We start from the raw sequence: 19,090 nt of genomic DNA on the forward strand, positions 1-19,090 counted from the left end.
AACAGGTTCCAGGCTATCCAGGGCTACACAGAGACCCTGTCTGAAAAAAAAGAAAAAAAAAAAGAAAGAAAGAAAGTTAATTAAATCGATTTGATAATTCCACACATGTACAAAATGCATTCTTTTGTGTGTGTTGTTTGGAACAGGATTGCACTGTGTAACCCTGGATGTTTTGGAAGTCACTACATAGACCAGGCTGCCCTCAAACTCACAGAAATCTGCCTTCCTTGGCCTCCTGAGCACTGAGATTACAGACCTACACAGCCACTGCCCAGCTAAAGCACTCTTTTTTTGTTTTGTTTTGTTTTGTTTTGTTTTGTTTTGTTTTTCGAGACAGGGTTTCTCTGTGTAGCCCTGGCTGTCCTGGAACTCACTCTGTAGACCAGGCTGGCCTCGAACTCAGAAATCTGCCTGCCTCTGCCTCCCAAGTGCTGGGATTAAAGGCGTGTGCCACCACTGTTTAAAGCACTCTTGTTACTTTCGCCTCTCTCCTCTCTTCTGCCTCTCACCCGTCTATCCTCCCTGTCCCGGCTACAATCCAGTCTTCACATTCACACCTTTTGCTTTGTTGTGTGACCCGCTGTTTAACCAAAGCCGTCTGTTTGAGCATAGGTTTGAACTGTCCATAGAAGACTAAGTCGACTCCCAAGTGGGTACACAACAGAAGATACTGACTCTCCACCTCCCAGAGTCTACCTGAAGCCAGGAGGCCCCATGAGTTTCTCTTGTATCCATGATTGACTGCTGACCAGACCACTCTTACACAGGCCTGGTGCAGGAGAGGGATGTTGGGAGTTTATGGTTGCAATGGCTTGTGCCATGCCCAGAAGATGGCATTTCTTAGTCCTTCTTACTATCTTACTTAGCTTCTGGATCTTATATCCTTCTCATCCACTGAGCTTTAGAGAGGAAACACGTAAATGTCTTATGTAGGCCTGAGCATTCAACTGCCACTTAGTCTAGGTACTTGAAACTGGTCAACTTTTGAACCAAGGTGTGAGTCACAGACTTTAGACTTGATGGCACAGTGACACTCAGTGGACAAATGAAGAGCTGCATGCTAGTCCCTCATGGGTATTGGAATTTTTCCAGCCGTGAGCCATGCTGGAGCAAGAATGTTCCAAGGGCCCATGTTCTCTGTTACCTAATCAGGTCCACTCTAACATTCCTTATTGAGTTCAATAATAAGCTGAAAGGACACCTTGCATTCTATAAGTGAGCAGAGTTATTTCCTACTACCCAGTCATGTAATCCCTGCCCACAACCTAAGAGAGGAAGCTTGGACATCTTGTGCTCCTTAAAGGACCAAAGGCCAGGGGATGTAGTTAGTCTAGTAGTTTAGTTTAGACTAGCATGTATGGTGCCCTAGGTTAGATTCTAGCATCAGAGGGGGGAAAATGGACAAAAGACCCCTAGCTAAACTAAGTATGGTGCCACACACCTAAGGCAGGATGGTGGCAAGTTCAAAACCAGCCTGAGCTACAGGAAATCCCGTCTCAAAATAACAGGGAGCAAGGGGAACTAGCCAGAGGGTGTCAGTCAGTTTCCACATGCCCAATGTGGATTCTAGTTATGATTTACTGAAAAACCTTAACAATTTTTATTCATCCCAATTATTTCTTTTTTGAAAACTCTGACTTTGAAAAACTAGAAAAATAAGGTCTATTATAGTTTGGATACACAATGTCATCTGTTTGTATGTCATTGGATACAGGCTCACTTGTCTGAACACTCGCTTGGTCCCCCGCTGCTGGTGTTATTTAGGGACATTGCAGAAACTCTGGGAGGTGGGCCTTCCTGGAAGTTTGGATCTCTGTGGGGTGGGTCTTAGGGTCTATAGTTTAGCCTGCTCCTGTCCTAGCTGCTTCCTTGTCCACAGAGATGTGAGCAAGCAAACTCACACTGCAGCTGCCGCAGCCTCAAGCTGTTCCAAACCAGGCGCCAAAACAAAGTCTCCCTTAAGCTGGTTACAACAGGGAAAGAATCCATACACTGCCAAGTGAAAACTGTCTTTAAATCATTCAGGAAAATTAATGGTCTTTCAAACAGAGTCCACAGGAAAATTAATGCATGCGTATGATCTTCCCACCCTCAGATTTCTATTTGATTTTAATTTAAGACAGGCTCTTACGGCTGGCCTTACTTGATCTCCTGTTCCAGATATCGTGGTCCACTACCACAGGCAGCAATCCAGAGAAGGCTACAGAGAGCGCCCTCCTGTATGTGCTTAACAAGGCTCAGCACACACATCTGCATTAAGCTGTTATGCTATGATGAAATGCTTCTTTTGGTCTCTGTAACTTGCTTATGTAGATACCCCAAGATTGTCTTGGATTGCTTAACTGGGCAGAACAGACCAGTTTTTGCTTGCTTGCTTGCTTGCTTGCTTGCTTGAGTAGCTATCGAAGGACTGGAAGGAGGGGAGGGAGGGGAAACTATGGTTGGAATGGAGGAGGGACTGGGAGGAGGGGAAGGAAGGGAAACTATGGTTGGAATGGAGGAGGGACTGGGAGGAGGGGAGGGAGGGGAAACTATGGTTGGAATGGAGGAGGGACTGGAAGGAGGGGAGGGAAGGTAAACTATGGTTGGAACGTAATATAAGAGAGAAGAATGAGAAATCTTTCCCTCACCTCCTTTTTCATGGCAACTTCAAATCTGGCTCATAGACTGTTCATCCTGCTAGCTCAATACATCTTTAATTACAATTGGATAGAGTCTATGATCTTTAACCCAGGATTCACAAACTCCATAACATCAGGATACCGTGGGTTTCATCCTTAGCATCAAAAATAAAATTTCAAATGAGATCACTGCTTGCCCAAATAAGGAGAGGGAGAGAAACCTCAGTAAAAAGATATTTAATGTCAAAGGGACGCTGTACATGTGGGCAGAGATGACAGTCTCACAGGCAGTTGACCTGACCTGCTAGCATGCCCTGTCATTCTCAAAGCCTCCCTTGACAGAGTGACAGCAGATTCCTGTCCTGTGCAACAGGCACTTGGTCCCCAGTCAAATCCCAGGTTTGCTCCACGTCTTCCTGGCTGTAGCAGGTGACAGAACCGTCTTTCTCTTGGCACAAGAGCTTGAGGCAGGAGCTGGTGACATTCTCATCAGAAGGCAGAGCCAGGGTCCAGGGAGGCCCAGATCTCTTACGGTCACCGGTTGGAGTGACTTGAGACCACTCCCCCATATTGGGGCAGGGGACTTTCCTGCAGTGTGTACTCAGATGAGAAAAGAAGGAAGTACAGAGCCCCTTCCCAAAGCTGGCTCCATTTTCAGGAAGACCTAGGCTACCATCCCGGTTATCAGGTCTTTCCACAGGGCCTCTGGGTCTCCTGGCCAGGGTCACAGACACTCATCTTCCCCACAGGACTGTAGATGTGGAATAAGTCCAGTTCCTTCATCTAATCCCCACCTGTCTCCTGGAGGCTATGGCGCACAGACACTCTCAAGCCCATGTCCCAAAAGTCCTGGCCAGAAAATGGGGAAAAGCCCGTTTCTCTCCCACTGGTTGTGGATTTCCAGCAAAATCCAGTCCTCACAGAGGGCCAGCATCTCCTAAGCTCTTCCTCTCCACTTTCTTCTCTTGATTATCTATCATCCATCCATCCATCCATTTGTACAAATATAAAATATATTTAGATAGATTTATATAATATAGACTTTTGTGAGGCGGAGAGGAGCGGCCTGAAGGCCCGTGTGGTGCAGTCACTTACAGACATACTGGTCCACAACCTCGGTGCATTTTTTGCATCTGACAAAGCAACACCAGTGGAACCTGCAGTGGCAGCGTTCCACCTGAACGCTCTTGAAGCGGTCATAGCCGCGGCCACAGCACATGAGCTCGCAGCCGTCCATGCCCTCTGAGGTCTTGTTGCAGAGGCGACCCTGGGTGCCCAGGGAGCCTGTGGTCTCATTACGCAGGCAGTAGTCAGGACTGGGGTCCACGTAGACCAGGTCCTCTGGGGTGGGCTGGTTGAAGCGGCTGTTGGCCAGCTCCAGCTTGCCCTGGCGGGTGATGCGCATGGCCGCGGCGCTGTCGTACTTCTCCTTCAAACGGTCCCCCACCTTGCGGAACTCGGCCAGCTGGAGCCAGCAGGTCTTGAGGCTGCAGGACCCGGAGACTCCGTGACATTTGCAGGCGACATCAGCCATCTTATACACGGCCTGGGGGAGGAGAAGAATGAGAATAACTAAGGAGAATCCTTCAAGCAAATGAAGAGGCAGGCCAGTGAATTCAGCAGGAAAAGGGGCTTGCTGCCAGGCCTGACAATCTGAGTTCGAGTCCCAGAGCTTACATGATAGGAGAGAAACAACTCCTACAGTACTCCCAAATATCATCTTCAAAAGTTGTTTTTAAGCTGGGCATGGTGGCGCACGCCTTTAATCCCAGCACTCGGGAGGCAGAGGCAGGTGCATTTCTGAGTTCGAAGCCAGCCTGGTCTACAAAGTGAGTTCCAGGACAGCCAGGGCTATACAGAGAAACCCTGTCTCAAAAACAAACAAACAAACAAACAAACAAAACCAACCAAACAAACAAACACCAAAAGTTGTTTTTAGAGCCGGGCTGGGGGGTTTATGCCTTTGATTCCAGCACTTGGGAGGCAGAGACAGGTAGATTTCTGTGAGTTCGAAGCCAGCCTGGTCTACCAGGGATACACAGAGAAACCCTGTCTCAAAAAAGCAAACAAAACAAAACGAAAACACAACAAAAAAGTTATTAAATGTGTGTGTGTGTGGTATGTGTGTAAGAGAGAGAGAAACAGGGACAGAGAGACAGAGACAGAGATAGAGACAGAGACAGTGGGTGCTCACTCACTATAGCACTCACATAGACGGCAGAGGATTCTGGGTAATTCGTTCTTCTACCTTGATCTGAGGCAGGATTTCTCTTGCCTCACTCTCTCACAGAATGATTACATGTGGAGGGCAGAGGGCAGCTCCATCTTTATGTGGGCCCCAGGGATCAAACAAAGGTTATCAGGCTTGCTCAGCAAGTGCCTTTACCTCCTGAGCCATCTTGCTGGCCGCTCATTTCTGTTGCTCCACCTCATGCTCCAAGCTGGCTGGCCCACAGGCGTCCAGGTAATTCTCCAGTCTCTTCCTCCCGCCTTGCAGTGCGAGTTACAGATGCCCATTAGTGCACGGAGCCTCTGCATAGGCTCTAGAGACCCTAACAGGTTTATTTGACTTGGGTAGCAATTGTGTCTAACCACTGACCCATCTCCTCGGCCCCTTAAATTTTGTAAAATCATTTATTGTCATGGAGACAGAATCTCATCTAACCCAAGATGGCCTCAAACTTGCTCTACAACTGAAGATGACCTTGACCTTCTGATCTTTCTGCTTCTAGCTCCTGCATGCTGGGACTGTGGCCCTGGGTCATCCTAGCCAGTTTATATAGCACCAGGGAGCATCCCCAGGGCCTTGTGCCTGGTAGGCAATCTCCCTACCAACTGAGCTACCCCACCCCGCATCCTCTTTAAATGGAGTCTATTATGCTGTTCAGGCTGTTCAAACTTTCGGGCTCAAGCGATCTTGCTGCTGGTGGATGTGAGCTGTTGCTCCCGGCTCGGATTTTCTATGTTGATCAAATCTTCAAACAGAAAAAGCCCAACAAAACGCATCTCGCTTTTGCATAATGTGGAGCACAGATCAGAAAAGAAAGAGTTCGGTTGTTTCATGCTCTGTCATGGCCATGGCTGAAGGTCCTCCCAGATCCTATTAAATTCCTCCAAAGCTGAACAGTTCCCGTTCGAGGGTTGACTTTTGGTTATCAGGCGTTTCCTGTGGGCCATCACATCAGTAAACAGGCCCACCTTCCAGCCCTCACACCCAGCTGGGAGAGCCTGGAGCCTGGGGTGAAACCTACCCTGTGGGAAGCCGGACAGCGGGCCTACCCACATGAGCATGTGTTCCAGAATAAATTCATGTTGCAGTCACTGACTCTTAACATTGTGGAGTGGACTTGAACTTAGGCTACTCCCAAATCAAACTTATAAAGCAGGGTAGAGCAGAAAGCTGGACGCTAAGAACTTTTCAGCGAGAGCGCACTGATGTATCAGCCTGGCCCAGGGCACAGACATCGAGATAAAAATGCATCTCTGCCTCGCCATGTTTTCCTGGGCTACAGCTCTCGTCCCCAACAGAGTCAGGGCTCCGTTCTCCAGGGTCCCCTTGGATTTCTTTTCAAGAGTCCTCAGACTGTGTTTTTGATCAACACTAAGGAGAGAGAGACCACTGCAGGTGCCAGAAACAGTCACCACCATCTTTTGGTCTGTTTAAAAGATTGTTTTCTTAACGGGGATGCATTTCCAGTATTTCCATGACTTTACAGTGGAGAAACTGAATCTCTTGAGAGTCTTGGGAACCAGTTAGGCCCATCCAGGAGTGAGCCCGCAGGGTAAGCACTTCTGCATTTCAACCTTGTAGCCTTAGCTTAGCACAAGGAAAGGAAGGGAGGCCTTTCCCCAAGGTTAAATGCACCAGCACTTTGCCCTGACAGCTACCGGGGACACCCTCGCAGGATCTTCACAGCTAGGTCCTGTGATTACCTTCTGGCCCACACCACAGGCCTGAGTTCTAGCCTGCCTCTCTCTAGAAATGGTCCTTGACTTATGGAGGGAGCAACACGTGGTGCTGTAGAAAGCACTAAGGCTCTGTGACTGTGCTGAGCGGCTGGCTCACATCTGGAGCTGCTCTAGAGGCTTTTTTTTGGGCAAGATCACCTGAGCCCAAAAGTTGAACATCTGAGCAGCAGGACAAGATGTCATTGAAAGAAGATGAGGGGTGGGGTGGGTAGTGGGAGGAGTGGGTGGGGTGTAGCTCACTTGGTAGAGGGTTTGCACAAGACCCTGGGGATGCTCTCTGGAGCTATATAAACTGGTTAGGGTGACCCATGCCCACAGTCTCAACAGTCAGGAGATAGAAGCAGAAGTGGGGTAGGGGAGGATAAATGTCTCTAAAGGAATAAGCAGCAGGGGATGGAGGAGGGAGGAGCCACCTCACAGACACTAGTCTGCGGAAGAACCCTGTCTCCCTTCACTATTTAGAAATCCACCCATCCTCGCCCTTGGTGAAGAAACTGCAGATGTTGTAATATTTATCCTTTTCTCCCATATTTTATAACTGATCCTTCTGTGAATGAAGAGAAGGTAATGTTAATGTGCAGCCCTTCCTGCTTCCTAAAATAACTGCTCAATATGGGGCTGGGGCTGGGCTCAGGGTCAAACATGTGTAAGAGCCTCAATTTGATCCCCAAAGCCACAAAACCAAAGACGGCACAATGCCTTTTTAAACATGTTCCCGTCCCAGTCACACCTGTAACTCCAACATCTTGGGAGGCTAAGGGAGAATGGCTGTCATGAGTTGGAGGCTAGCCTGGTCTACCTAGAGAGCCTCTGAGTCCTTTGTTTGTTCGTTTTGAGACAGGGTTTTTCTGTATAGCCCTGGCTGTCCTGGAACTCACCTTGTAGACCAGGCTGGCCACGAACTCAGTGATCATCCTGCCGCTGAGTACGCCACCACTACCAGGATTCCCAGTGTCATTCTTTTGTTTGTTTGTTTGTTTGTTTGTTTGTTTTTCCAAAACAGGGTTTCTCTGTGTAGCCTTGGCTGTCCTGGAACTCACTCTGTAGACCAGGCTGGCCTCGAACTCAGAAATCCGCCTGCCTCTGCCTCCCAAGTGCTGGGATTACAGGTAGTGGATTATCCACCACCGCCTGGCCCCAGTGTCATTCTTTTTTTTTTTTTAAAGATTTATTTATTTATTATATATGTAAGTACACTGTAGCTGTCTTCAGACACACCAGAAGAGGGAGTCAGATCTCGTTACGGATGGTTGTGAGCCACCATGTGGTTGCTGGGATTTGAACTCAGGACCTTCGGAAGAGCAGTCGGGTGCTCTTACCTGCTGAGCCATCTCTCCAGCCCCCCCAGTGCCATTCTTGACACCCTCTTCTCTCTCTCTCTCTCTCTCTCTCTCTCTCTCTCTCTCTCTCTCTTAGAGCTGGTCTTGGTGGCTAATTCCTATAATCCTAGCACTCAAAAGGCAGAGGCAGGACAACTGCTGTGGGTTTGAGGCCACCCTGGGCTCCATAGCCCATACCAGGCTGCTGGTGGTGCATAGTGAAACCCTGTCTCAGATAAGTATTGGTTTTGTTTGTTGTGCCCCTGCCCTGCGATACTAAGGTCCCCAGCCACATCTAATCTATTTCACAGGACCATACTTGGTACATGAGAAGTATTAGATGCAGGCTTCCACCCTCCCGCTTGGTATCTGCATAGACATCCTCCTGTGGGCAATAGGTACCAGCTTGCTGGTCTTGCCTCCACGTCCAGAGGAAGCTGCCAGAGTAAGAGGTTTCTGCCAAAGCACACAGGACCTCTGCAGTGGGCAAGACACAGATGGCAGATAATCTGCCACTGTTCTTCCTTATTCTGGTCTGGAAGTACTAGTCTGGGCTCTTTTCAACCCTGCCATTGTGCCGTCCTCCTTGCAGAAGTTCCTGTGCGTGTGAGGAGGTGGGGACTAGACATGCCGATGCCCCAGGTCCTGACTGATGCTTAGGGTTCCTTAGACAGTGATTAAAAAAAAAAAAAATAGAGGGACAAGCATTCCCAGCCTGGAGCAGCCTGTGGCAGAGGGAGAGGTGTGCAGTCTGGGGACCGAGCTAAAGCCTGGGAACCAGACAGAGGAAGGCAGGAAAGAGGTCATCAAAGGGCCAGACAGACAGAGAAGGGGCCAGCACAAACAAATGATTAGGGACAACAAAAGGAGAAGCCAGCAAAAGCAGGGTCAGACTGTGGAGGGAAGGAAGACAGTGCCCCCCCTGTACCTTCAGCACAGTGCCAGACTGTGCTCAAACCAGGACTGACACAGCCCCTCTCCCACAGTCTGTGAAGCAGACCTCTTACTTAGCCATTGGGAGGCAGCACAATCACGTGTGCCTGGCCATGCAGAGCACAGTAAGGGGTGTTACACAGAAACACACAACTAGCATAGCCGTCCTTCATCAGGGAAAAGAAGGCTGAGAAAGACCTCAGGAAAATCAGGAAATGCTTTGCCCAGGCTCCAGCAAGAGGCCTGTAGTGAGGAGGAAAGGTCTGGGTGGCCTCTGAGCTTAGATCTATTTTGTTATTTTTTAGGTAGGCTCTCGCCCAGACTGGCCCTGAACCAGGCTCAAGCCATCCTTATGCCTCAACCTACTTTGTACCTGGGATTACAGATGTCCACAGAAATCGGGCATTCACGAGATAAAGAGACTGCTGATTGGCCACCGTGGGGCAGCTATTCTCAGAGATGCCATTTGGGGAAGTCCTAAGGAGTGAAGGAGCACAGGTGTCATCGCACTGTCCCCACAGGTAGTGGGTACAACGGGGGTGTGGTAGTGTAGATAACCAGGCTTGTACTGCTGTGACAAGACACTGTGTGTTAGCTTCTACCAAAACGGAGGCTCAGAAGACACGTGTGTCTCCTCACTCACCGTTCAGTCTCAAGCCTCCCAGTGCAGACCGCATCCACCATGACCCCTGAATGTGCTTTGGGGCTGTGGCTCTGTATCTGCTCCATAGCAGGATTTCAAAGTCAGCCCTAAGCTCTCCTGATGCTGTAACGAACCATAAACCCCAGGCCAGATTTGATGGCTTAAATATGCAATCATCCTGGGGAGGGCAAGCCATGACCAGTGTCCTCTGAAGTGATAAAGTTGGAGGGTGGCAGTCAGGAGCCAGGACAGCAGCAGTTGTCCCAGCCACAGTGCAGCACAGCCTGCCTTCTTCCCTGCAAGCAGAACGTGTCTTGAGCCCAAGAGTTTGAGGAAACCAGACTGGACATCAAGGAAAACCTTGTCTTAAAAACCGAACACAAGCTGCATGTGGTGGTGCACGCCTTCAACCCCAGCACTCAGAAAGTGCAGGCACGTGGATCTCCGAGTTTGAGGCCAGCCTGGTCTACACTGTGCATTCCAAGCCACTCAGTGCTTATACTGGCTGGTTTTGGGTCAACTTGACACAAGTTGGAGTTATCACAGAAAAAGGAGCCTCCCTTGGGGAAATGCCTCCGTGAGATTCAGCTGTAAGGCATTTTCTCAATTAATGATCAAGGGTGAGAGGGTCCAGCCCATTGTGGGTGGTGCCATCCCTGAGCTGGTAGTTCTGGGTTCTATAAGAAAGCAAGCTGAGCAAGCCAGGGGAAGCAAGCCAGTAAGTAACATCCCTCCATGGCCTCTGCATCAGCTCCTGCTTCCTGACCTGCTTGAGTTCCAGTCCTGACTTCTTTGGTGATGAACAGCAGTATGGAATTGTAAGCTGAATAAATCCCTTCCTCCCCAACTTGCTTCCTGGCCATGATGTTTGTGCAGGAATAGAAACCCTGACTAAGACACTGCTACAGAGTGAGATTCTGTTCCCAAACAAACAAACAAACTGCCACCACCACCACCAGTCAAACACAAAAATACACCCGACCACCCCCAAAAAGAAAGACGATCACATCAGAAGTGGAATACACAGAGCGGGGCCAGCTGAGTGAAGGCTTGCAGGCCAACACCCTCAGCTTTCTTGGCGGTGGTTGAGAGGGCAAGACGGCTTACCCGGCGGCCAGCCTCGTTGTTCTGTAGGTTCATGAGAGCTCGGCCCTGCTCCTCCGATCCCTTGGCAAAGTTCTTCTCACGCTCTCGGGCATCCACAAACTCCTTGGCAAAGCGGTAGCCGTACTCCACGTTGTCTCCACAGCCACCCCACAGCCAGTCCCGAGGCAGGTCCTTGGGCCTCGCAGCACGGCTGCAGCCACAGGTGGACAGCTCACCCTCTCTGCAGGCTCGGCTGATGGCATTCACCACGCCAGCGGCGCTCACTGCATACGTGAAGGCAGTCTCTCGGCTACCTGCAGCGGGGACAATAGATGGTAAGCCCGTCACTGTCCTCTGCTGACGGCCTTCCCTTCCCTCTGCTTGGCTGTGGCTCGCCCTGTGGGAACAGGTGTCCTGGGGGATTCCTGCTCTTCCCACGGCGCCGAGGCTTAGAAACCCTGTGCTGTGGGCTGATCCTGGTCCCTGCTAGCTCTGTCTGCTCTGTGACACTCGCCAGGTTTGGCCCATACTCTCTCTATGTACATGATACATCCACTCCTAGGAAGAGGTTGTAAGTACAGGGAGAACGGGCTTCCTGGACCACTTGGAACTAACTGAAGGAGACTGAAGAAATTATGAGATTAATAGAACAACTCTGCACCCAAGCAACAGCAGCTTCCCCTTCAGATATCATTTTTCTCCTGCCCATAAGCTACACATCTGTGTGTCTGTCCTTTTCATTGGCTGCCAATGTCTAGTAGGGCCTTGGCAGAGGCCAGGAATAGAAAGTGAACTATACAACATTGTCTAGAATAGTCCTCCCTCTTCCTTGGGCTTCATTACTGCCTCCCAATTCATGAGCATCAGGGAGCCACACCTGAAGTGCCAGCTACTGGTCATCTTGTATACGGAGTCCCAACTTTGCTCCTTTTTATTGCTACAGAAATCTACTTAAAGCCTCTCATGGTGCATGCCCTGCTGCACTGCATATGGGAATGTTATTGGCTGCAGATGCTCTGGAAATTAACAGAGTTCCCAGGTGACCCAGAAATTCCACTCCTACAAATACCCCCAACGGAAACAAAGATATGTGTCTAAATGGTCCCCAGTGGATGCTCATGGCAGCATGATTCGTAATAGCCAAAGAGAGAGGGAGATAGAGGGACAGACAGACAGACAGACAGAACTCAATTATCCATCAGGGGATGGCTAAACACAATACATGAAATACTAACAGAACAGGGATGAAGTACTAATATATTCCATGCTGTGGATAAACCTTTAAATACCTACATCAAGTGAAGAGGCCATGTATTGCTTGATCCCATTATAGAGAATGTCCAGAATGGGAAAAATCCACAGAGACATTAGCTGTAGCCTAGGGCTGGAGCCAGGGGTTGGACAGTGACAGCTAAGGGTCAATACAAATGCCCTGGAATTAGTGATCGCAGTTGTACATCCAGCAAATACCCTGAAGACCACTGACCTGTGTGCTTTTAAGTGGTGAATTGTATACGACAATGAATGGTATCCCTTAAAGCTGTTTTAACATAACAAAGACACTTGAGTGGGATCAGATATTGAGGAAGCAGTTGTTGTTGGCAGGTCACAGCCATCTCCTGCATTTGTTATTGTACCAGGTAGAATCTTCTGTCTTCCGTCTGTGACTGTCCCATGCTTCTACAATGGGAAGGAGACACCATAGGCTGTCCCAGAGGATGGACAGACAGAATTACAAGGTCTGAAGGCTGGGGGTGGGGTAGGGGGGGAGGCTCCACAGTTAAGTGTATTTGCTGCTCTTGGGGAAGGCTAGAGTTTGTTTCCCAGCACCCGTGTCTGGTGACTCACGACCTCCCGTGACTCCAGCCCCAGAGGATCGATCCAATGACTCCCTCTAGCTTCTGGACACACATAAATAGGCACACACACACACACACACACACACAAGTAAACAATAAACTGAGTCTTAAAGGAAAGGACTGGAGTGAGCTCTACTTCTTGATTACCATGGCACCACACAGTGATGTCAGAAATCAGACCACACTGCTTTTCACAACTAACAGCAAATCCACTCTGGTCTTTTGTTAACAGGAGCAGCCCACGAAACCTCTAACTAGTAGTCGGAGGCTCCACTGTGATCTAGCTGCTACGGTTGACCCTTGCCTTGGTGCTGACTGTAACAATGAATGTGGGAGCCGGGCGTGGTGGCGCACGCCTTTAATCCCAGCACTAGGGAGGCAGAGGCAGGGGGATTTCTGAGTTCGAGGCCAGCCTGGTCTACAAAGTGAGCTCCAGGACAGCCAGGGCTATACAGTATACAGAGAAACCCTGTCTCGAAAAAACAAAAAAAACAAAACAAACAAAATGTCATTTTGCTTTGAAAGAGCTTCTTGGACTATTTAGTATCCCCACATTCATTGTTTTTTGTTTTTGTTTTTGTTTTGTTTTTTTGTTTTTTCGAGACAGGGTTTCTCTGTATAGCCCTGGCTGTCCTGGAGCTCACTTTGTAGACCAGGCTGGCCTCGAACTCAGAAATCCCCCTGCCTCTGCCTCCCTAGTGCTGGGATTAAAGGCGTGCACCACCACGCCCGGCTGACTTTTTTTTTTTAATTATATATTTATTTATGTCTTTTTAGGGAAATATGCATGTGTGTGCAGTGCCTCCAGAGGCCAGAAGAGGGCGCTGGATCTCCTGGAGCTGGAGTTATAGGTAGTTAAAGGTCAGCCTAATGTAGGAGCTGGGAACTGAAATTGGGTCCTCTGAAAGAGCTTTATGTGTTCTTTCTTCCTTTTTTCTTTTTAAAGATTTGTTTGTTTGTTTGTTTGTTTATTATGAGTACATTGTAGCTGTCTTCAGATTTATTGATTTATTGATTTATTGATTTATTTACTATGAGTACATTGTAGCTGTCTTCAGACGCACCAGAAGAGGGCACTGAATCCCATTACAGATGTTTGCGAGCCACCATGTGGTTGCTGGGACTTGAACTCAGGACCCCTGGAAGAGCAGTCACTGCTCTTAACCGCTGAGCCATCTCTGCAGCCCATTATATGCTCTTAAGGAAGCAGGCTGGGCCGTACTCTAAGGGAGTCATTTCTTTTTTTTTTTTTTTTTTTCATTTTTTATTAGGTATTTAGCTCATTTACATTTCCAATGCTATACCAAAAGAAGTGAGTCATTTCTATAAAGCCTTTCAGAAATGCTCTCAGCTCCCAACATGCCACCTGGAGCAGGGTGGAGCCGCAGACCCCCAGCACTGGGTCTCTTTCCCTTCTCCACGCAATTCGGCTCCTAGTGCTCCTCAGGAAAGCGCTGGCCTCTCAGGGCAGCTCATTCATCATTCATTCTCTCTCTTTCCCCCACGATTCTATCACTAGAAAGTTCCTCCTCACATGAAACCAAAATACGCCTCCTTGTAACTAACTTCTGCCTGCTGGAGCAGCTCTGCCTAATCCCCTTCCATTTGTCAGCTCTCCAGTGTTTGAAAACAAGAAACATGCCTTTTACGTGTTCCGTTCCCAACTCGCATATGCCTGACTTATTTCTTCCACCCGTCTTTAGTAAATGTGCTTCTGAGTTAATCAGCCCTCCCCAAATACCTTTTGAAACCATGTGCCCGTCTCTAAATATAATAAACCAGGTGCCACACACTGACTTCCGGTGACTTGGGATCTGAAAGTGTCCTTCAGCACACTGGACCAGCTCTGCCTCTGCTGGAGGGGCGTGGCCAGACTCTGAGGGTGCAGCGCCAACTGCACAGGGCAGCACGTGGGTCTTGGGTAAGAGATTCTTTTGGGGGGGGGGGGTGGGGGGGTAAAGAGATTCTTGCATAGAAATCTCCTGCAAGGACCAGTTCCCCACTGCAGGTTAGATAAACTCTGTGTGTGTGTGTGTGTGTGTGTGTGTGCGTTGGGTGTTTGGAGGGTATCTGGACGTGAAACAGTCACACATGAAAGGAAAAACCAAACCATCTCAAAGATATGAAGCTAGCAAGCCATAGCACTGGGCAGAGGCTTTGGAAGCCAGGCTGCTCTTCTGAGCTGCTCTGCTGCCCTCTGCTGGTGGATGACTTGTGCTGCAGCTTTCAGAAGAAGGAAGCCCTTTTGACACCAGGATCCTAGCAGGAGCTACCCCAGGACATGGCTTCTCAGACATAGAGAGGCTTCAGGGAAGCTATAGAAAAAGAAGTGGGAGTCAGGGCATGTGATACATGCCTTTAATCCCAGTACTAGAGAGGCTGAGGTAGGCAGATCTCTGTGAGTTCAAGCCCAGCCTGGTCTACAGAGAAATCTCCAGGACATGCAGGGTTGTGTAGAGAGACTCTGTCTTAAAACAATAAACAAAGAGAAACAAACACAACAACAACAACTAAGAGTGGCGAAAACCAGATGGACCAATAGCCCTGCCCTGAACAAGCCATCCACTATGCAATCAGACTCAGCAGTATCTACCACCCACCCCCCACTGTGCATGTTCAGGTGTGTGCAATGCATGTGGATGCATGTACATTCCCTCAGTGGAAGTCAGAAGTCCTTGACAAACCAGTCCCTATTCTACTGGGTCTTATTCCGAGACAATAAAAAGAAGGTGTTGGCAATCTTGAATTCACCCAGTACAGCTCCCCACCACACTGCCTCACCCCACTGTGTGCTGTTCCTCAGAAGCTGCCCTCCTTATTTTCTGAGACAAGGACCTGGGGCTCGCAGATTTAGCTGGGTGGGCTGCCAACCTGTCTCTGCGTCTCCAATGTTGGGATTACAAGCATGCATCACCGCACCGTCTCTCTATGTGAGTGCTGGGGACTGAATTTAGGTCTTCGTGCCTTTTGTGTGGGTGCTGGAGATCAAATTGGGTCCTCACGCTGGCAGGGCAAGCAAGTTTTCAGACAGAGTCATCTTGCTAGCCTGTCTGTCCAGCATTCATTCCTTGAATAACGGGAAACAGGCCAAGAAGGATGCTATGCCCCACCTGGACCAGTCTCATGGTCTTACTCAAAACTGCTTAAGCAGGATAGGTACTGTGCCAAGGAGAGGGATGTGTGTGAAGAGAATCCCTGAAGAATTGCTAAGTAAATCCACCAAACCCCAAGTCAGCTTTTCTGGGGAAACTGCCCCTCAGGGCATCCCGGAACACTGGCTCATGCCTTCTTCATAGCCAGGGCTGATCCCAAAGGCAATGGCAGGGTTCAAAGCAGACACCCCTTGTTTTCATTTTTCAGTTTGAGCCTAGGGAAAGATCTGTGTGTCAGGGTCCTAATAGAATACGTCAAAATCTCTACCCATCCCCTACCCTAAACAACCTTTCTGGAATCCTACTTTGGGAAGGCCCTATCTGAAGCTACCTCCAGAATGCAGAGTAGTGGGGCACTGCCCAGGGACAATTTGGGAGACAAGACTACCAACACCTTCCTTTTATGGTCCTGGAGATAAGAACCCAGCCTGGTTTCTCAATTTCTTGCCAGGGAGGGGAGAATTGCATTTCAAAAGGACCTAAGACAATTAGACTCAACTCACACCTCCATCTGGGCAATAGGACAGCCATGATCTCACCAGCTGGGACAGGGAGGAGGAGGGACCCCTCCCCCACAGTGGTCCTCTTACCTCTCACCTTCCTCCTCTAGCACTAGTACTCACATCCCTTTTCAAGGCAGAAAGCCTGGCCTGGAGCTGGGCCTGGTTAATGGCAGCTATTACCAACCTGGCCTCAAGCTTTCACCTTTTGCTCAAGGGCTCAAGTAAAAAAGATGTTAAATATACAATTTGGGATATTCTCCCTCCACCTCCACCTCTGACTTTTTTAAAGGGGCCCTTCTAGCACTGAGAGACAAAGGCAGCCATGGCAGGCAGGTTTCTAACCAACTTCCTCCTTACTCAGCCTTTCCATTCCTTCTCAGAGTGAGTCACAGACAGCCCCAGGATTTGAGGTAGGGAAACGCAGAGCCTCCTGGGGCTCCCTCTCCTGTCTAACAGGATGCTTCCAAGCCTAGGAAGAATGCAGTGTGGGCTTTCGTTCATGCTATCAGGCTATCTATCGATGCACCAGGCAGGAAGACACAGGTCCAGAGGCCTCTTACCTATCTGCATAACTCTGCCAAAGACAGATGTGTTGTCCACGGTGCTGCAGTTCCAGCGCCTCTGTCGAAACTGGTGTTGGCACTCTCTGATGCCCGTCTTGGCTCCCTCCCCGATGTAGGACATGTGCTCCTGATACAACTGACACAGCTTTCTCTGGCCTGGGGAAAGCCCAGGAAGTTGGCTGCACACGGGCTGAGCGCCAATGATGAACATCTCCGGTCTCTGCACTGGGTTCAGAGCTAGTGACCTACAACATCAATCCAGAAAGAGAGAGGGCACGGCTGTGAATGCACTCATGGGTGCGCACAGTATTACCGACTCCTCCACCCCCTCTGCGACGTTCTCCATAAACAAGGCTCTGGACTAAGGATTTGGAAGAGAACTTGAGCCCAGAGCAGAGTGTGGTTTTGCACGCCTTTGTTTCCAGCACATGGGATGCAGAGGCAGGCAGATCTCTGTGAGTTTGAGGCTAGCCTGATCTACAGAGTGAGTTTCAGGACAGCCAGTGAGACCCTGTCTCAAAAAAGCAACAAAACACAACACAACAAAAATCTGAACTGTCTTAAAAGGTGAAGGTGGGCAGAGGAGGCTGGGCAGGGCAGCGAGAGGGACTCCCATCATCAGTAGGGGGTACAGACACTGCTGAAGGAGGGGGAATACTGAGTGTAGCCAAGTACAGGGCGCATGAGGGAAGGTACTCTATTCCTTTAATGCAGATCTCCTAATGCCTTAAGATAGATTCTACCACACACACACACACAACCATGCACCCTAAATTGTTCTTCTCCCCATCTCTCTGTATATCCCAGGTCTGCCCATCGGCCCGGGGGCTACTTTTGCTCACCTTCTGGCACATACTGCAAATGAAGGGCTAAATTAGATGAAGGACTGCAGATTTGCCATCTGAATACAAGCACAAGTCGGACACAGACTGGGCCACTTCCACGTCTGCTTAGCCAACACAGTGGCCTTGAAAACACAAAGAGGGCACTTGGTTCTTTCTACAGAGCCCTCTTTGGCCTTCAGACTGATCAAATAGGACTATTATCCCATCTGCCTCTACCAGCAACACATACACACACAGAGACACACACACATCTACCTCTTTTGTGTGTGGGTCTGTGTTCTACCTTGAACCTTGGACTTCTGGGTTCAAGTGGTCTGTCTGCCTCAGTCTTAATAATGCATGCACACGCACACTCAAGAGAGAGAGAGAGAGAGAGAGAGAGAGAGAGAGAGAGAGAGAGAGAGTGTGTGTTTTCCTAAGCATGAACTTAAGGGTCTCATTAGTGATATCAATATTTTTTGTTGGATAAATAATGACAAAAGTTATTTGTAATACTTCACAGGGTGGAGGGACCCTCAGGAAGGGTTTTATACAAGATCTAAGGAACCACATGGACAAAGCCTATCTTCTTTTCATGAAACCCTCACCTCCAGGAGCTTGAGGGAGAAAATGAACCATTCCTGGAATGGAAGAGGTCCCACGGTATTCCCCAGATAAAGGTGTGATCACTCCCATGAGGCCCTGCTTCAGAGCTTGATTATGGTCCAGGCTAGACCTCAGCCCTCTCATTCACCGCCAGGAGTTGGGTCCAGGCTAGACCTCAGCCCTCTCACTCACCACCAGGAGTTGGGTCCAGGCTAGACCTCAGCCCTCCCACTCACCACCAGGAGTTGGGTCCAGGCTAGACCTCAGCCCTCTCACTCACCACCAGGATTTGGGTCCAGGCTAGACCTCAGCCCTCCCACTCACCACCAGGAGTTGGGTCCAGGCTAGACCTCAGCCCTCTCACTCACCACCAGGAGTTGGCGTCAGTCAGCAGCTGTGCCCAGCTGGAGAGCAGAGCTGCCACGACCACCAGCAGCAGGCTGGGCATGGCCGGCCTCAACCCATCCCAATGCCCTGGGACCAACATCTTCCAAAGCGGAGCTCCCTAGAGAGAGGGGAGCAAAGGAGAGTCAGCATGGAAATGCCACAGACTTGGGGAGCCCAGGGGAAATGGGGTACAGTGCAGAAAAGCTCAAAGGATGAGCTGTGTGGGTGAGTGGCAAGGCGGACACCTGAAAGCAAATTCGGTCCCCCCCAGAGGAATTCAGCACTTTCCCGGGTTGGCTCACCACAGGGCCTTGAGCCCTTGACCTCTGTGGGACTCCTACTCAGGACCCAGTTCCTATGGTAACAGTGAGCTGTGAAGCCAGAAAAGCCGAAGAAGACAGACCATTTCCAGATTGTGCCCAGTGCAGCAGGAAGCACACCTGCCCTTCTAGAGCAGCGCTCAGGAGGACGGAGACAAAAGGACCACGCTCCCACTTTTTAAAAACAAAAACAAACAAAAACACCCACTCCAGTCCAGAGATTTAATTCTCTATCTTCTTCTTTGTAAGGGTTAAGGATTAAGCACCTCCGGGATTGGCTAGGACTACCCACTAACAGGAGGCTG

The 19,090-nt window shown here is 49.5% G+C and overlaps 1 protein-coding gene across 4 annotated transcripts in view; it reads right to left on the reverse strand.

Annotated features, from left to right (window-relative positions):
* Nucleotides 1–2,841: 2,841 nt before the first annotated feature.
* The window catches only part of Wnt5b (wingless-type MMTV integration site family, member 5B), a 112,294-nt gene continuing 96,045 nt past the window's right edge, over nt 2,842–19,090 (reverse strand). For 3 of the 4 annotated variants that reach the window (NM_009525.3, NM_001271758.1, NM_001271757.1), the window contains exons 2-5: nt 18,447–18,583; nt 16,646–16,893; nt 10,593–10,885; nt 2,842–4,167 (exon numbers count right to left, since the gene is read on the reverse strand). In NM_009525.3, the coding sequence (NP_033551.2) occupies nt 3,709–4,167; nt 10,593–10,885; nt 16,646–16,893; nt 18,447–18,526 (1,080 nt within the window). In that variant the 5' untranslated portion in view covers nt 18,527–18,583 and the 3' untranslated portion in view covers nt 2,842–3,708. The remainder of the gene's footprint in view (nt 4,168–10,592; nt 10,886–16,645; nt 16,894–18,446; nt 18,584–19,090) is intronic. The other variant, XM_006505924.1, reaches the window with a different exon arrangement.

The sequence above is a fragment of the Mus musculus genome, chromosome 6, assembly GCF_000001635.26.
Source record: "Mus musculus strain C57BL/6J chromosome 6, GRCm38.p6 C57BL/6J".
Taxonomy (NCBI): Eukaryota; Metazoa; Chordata; class Mammalia; order Rodentia; family Muridae; genus Mus; species Mus musculus.